The sequence below is a fragment of the Etheostoma cragini genome, chromosome 19 (assembly GCF_013103735.1).
Source record: "Etheostoma cragini isolate CJK2018 chromosome 19, CSU_Ecrag_1.0, whole genome shotgun sequence".
Classification (NCBI taxonomy): Eukaryota; Metazoa; Chordata; class Actinopteri; order Perciformes; family Percidae; genus Etheostoma; species Etheostoma cragini.
The window spans coordinates 1,940,034-1,942,533 of record NC_048425.1 but is presented as its reverse complement, the minus strand read 5'-3'; the positions used below and the strand labels follow the sequence as shown (position 1 = coordinate 1,942,533).

Sequence of the window (2,500 nt, the reverse complement as noted above, 5' to 3'; positions counted from 1 at the left end):
GGCATGGTGCTAAACCGGCGCAGACAGCTGCCCGCCGTGCCTGGAACAGAGCGAGGAGGAGATCAGATACAGGAAGTGCTTGTGTAGATATCACTATAAATTGGGACAGCTCAGGCCATGATCCCGGCTACAGTGTCCAGTAGTTCTATGTGGAGCGGTGCTAACCTTAGATAAAACAAAGCGGTCGAGCGAGCTAGAGAAGGAACAGAGAGAGAGAGAGAGAGCGGTGCTACCACTAATGTTACATAAAACAAAGTTTCCGAGTTCCCCCAACCAACGTTCCCTGAACATTTCATATAACTCGCTCTATGTCTCTATGAATCTAAGTCTATGTATCTGCACCTTTTCATCTTTTCTTGTTGTTAACCCTCATGTTGTCCTTGGGTCAAATTTGACTCGTTTTCAATTAATTATTGTTTTTTGGCACAAAAAATGGGCCGTCAAAATAAGCACTGAAAATGTCATCATTAGAAAATATCAAAAAACGTTGGCAAAAACATCAAAAAAAGTGACATAAATTTTAGAAAAAGCTGTGATAATGATTTTTTTTCATGGTTGAAAGGAAGACAACACAAGGGTTAAGGAAATCACCGGTCTCCTTACTCCATTTTTCTAAAAAAAAGACCTTTAACGTAGGGCGTCTTTTTTTCCAGAAAAGTTCAACTTTTTTCAACTTTAAAAAGATGCCCTGAGCTGCAGAAAAAGCGGTCAGGAATTTTTGTTAAAAACATGGTTTACTCCATTAGCTTGATGTGGTCATAGTGAGATTCTAGTCAGAATATGAGTCGGATTCCGTGGTTATGGGGCGTGTTTCAACCCAGCCGGGAAAGATTACTGGACTACTCTTCTATAACAGACGCCACGGAGGAATCTACACGTGTCAACTCTCCAGCGGCAGCCATCTTTGTTGTACATATATTCAACCCAAGCGCTCTTCAGTGACGTGGTTGATTATGTCCGAAAATCTCTGGTTCAAGCATAGCAGCTCCACAACAGATCAAGTTCATACTGAACTCCCCTATAGAGGACGGATACCCGACCCGAGCCCGACGGGACCCGACGGGCCGGGCCGGGTTCGAACTGACCTTTAGAAAGGATGCTCGGGTTTGGGTCGGGCTCGGTCACATCAGCGCGATAAGGCATTGAACATTTTTTTGTTACCGCATCTCTTATTGGGGCGGCTTATCAATACAGGTTAAGCAAGGTATTTATTTTACTCAGATTTACTGACATAGTCCCCCACATATGATGTTAATAAAAGCGGGCTTTCCACACAAACAAACGTACATGTGTCATTAGTATGAGAAACAAATGCGATTTTAATTGTGTCGGGCTCGGGTCGGGCTTGGACATAATTATCTTAATGCCTGTCGGGCTCGGGTCGGATTCGGTTACTGCTCTGTCGGCCGGGCTCGGACAGAAAAATCCGGCCCGATCCGCACTCTACTCCCCTACCTCAAATGTGGGTGGGGCTAAATTCAGCTGGCATCCAGGCTATTACTCCATAGGAATGTGATGTAAAACAGAGTTTTACAAGTGTGTAAAAGTGACCAAAACTCCTCCGTACCGAGGTCCTGTCCGTGGGCCCTCTCGTTGCCCTGCACGTACAGCAGGGAGTAGCCGTCGTAGATGAGGCTGGTTCCTTCGGGGCAGAAGGGCACTTCCTGGGCCTGGCTGTGTCGGGTGATGAGGAAGCCGTGGGCAGCGGAGACGGATCCCGGAAGACCGGGGAGACCCTGTGGACCGTCGGAACCAGGGGGACCGGGGTAGCCACGCTGACCTAAAATCAAGAGAAAGGCGTTCAGTTAGAAATCAGTTTACATGTGTGAAGATTACAACCTGTTGAGATGAAAAAGACGTCACTACGCCTTCTTAGTTTATTTATTTAATGCGATTTCTTTCTATTTATTTAGTTGTTTCTATATGGGATTTGTTTTAGAAATCAAATTATTATAATTTTTACATCACTTTTGTTGTTTAAGATAAAAGCGCTGCACTCAAACAACAGAGACGAGCCGTTAATGGTGCGTTTGAGTACGCCTCAGTAAGCTTGTGTTGCGTTCAATGTTGTGTTCTTTTAGTTTTTTTGGTAGCAAATGACTGGTAATAAAAGTTGTACTTATAAGTTATTGTAATTACATTTTTAAAATAATTGAACACATGGATTTAGGAATAAATCCTGAGAATAATCGCAGTGTAAACTTAAAATCGTTGATTAAATCAGGAGTTGAGTGTATTGTTACATTGCTAGAAAGGCATTTTTTACAAATGGGAAGTTAGTAATCAGAGCTTGTTTACTTCCTGCTAACCTGATTATGGTATTGAGAAATTGTGCATTTGTGCATTGTGCAATACGTAAGTCATGATCACAGCATGATTTAATGGGAAATTAAAGAACTAAGTGCAATATGAGAGGGAGGATGTTCTGTGGGTTCTTCTGTGAGCGTGGGGGGAAGGTGTGTGTGTGTGTGTGTGTGTGTGTGTGTGTGTGGGGGGGGGG

General features: G+C 43.6%; 1 protein-coding gene across 2 annotated transcripts in view; it reads right to left on the bottom strand.

Annotated features, from left to right (window-relative positions):
• Window positions 1-2,500, bottom strand: part of col4a5 (collagen, type IV, alpha 5 (Alport syndrome)) — a 51,743-nt gene that overhangs the window by 4,306 nt on the left and 44,937 nt on the right. For both annotated transcript variants that reach the window (XM_034901112.1, XM_034901113.1), the window contains 2 exons: window positions 1,568-1,780; window positions 1-40 (listed from right to left, as the gene is read on the bottom strand). The exon at window positions 1-40 is cut by the window's left edge and continues 138 nt beyond it. In XM_034901112.1, coding sequence (XP_034757003.1) covers window positions 1-40; window positions 1,568-1,780 — 253 coding nt within the window. The remainder of the gene's footprint in view (window positions 41-1,567; window positions 1,781-2,500) is intronic.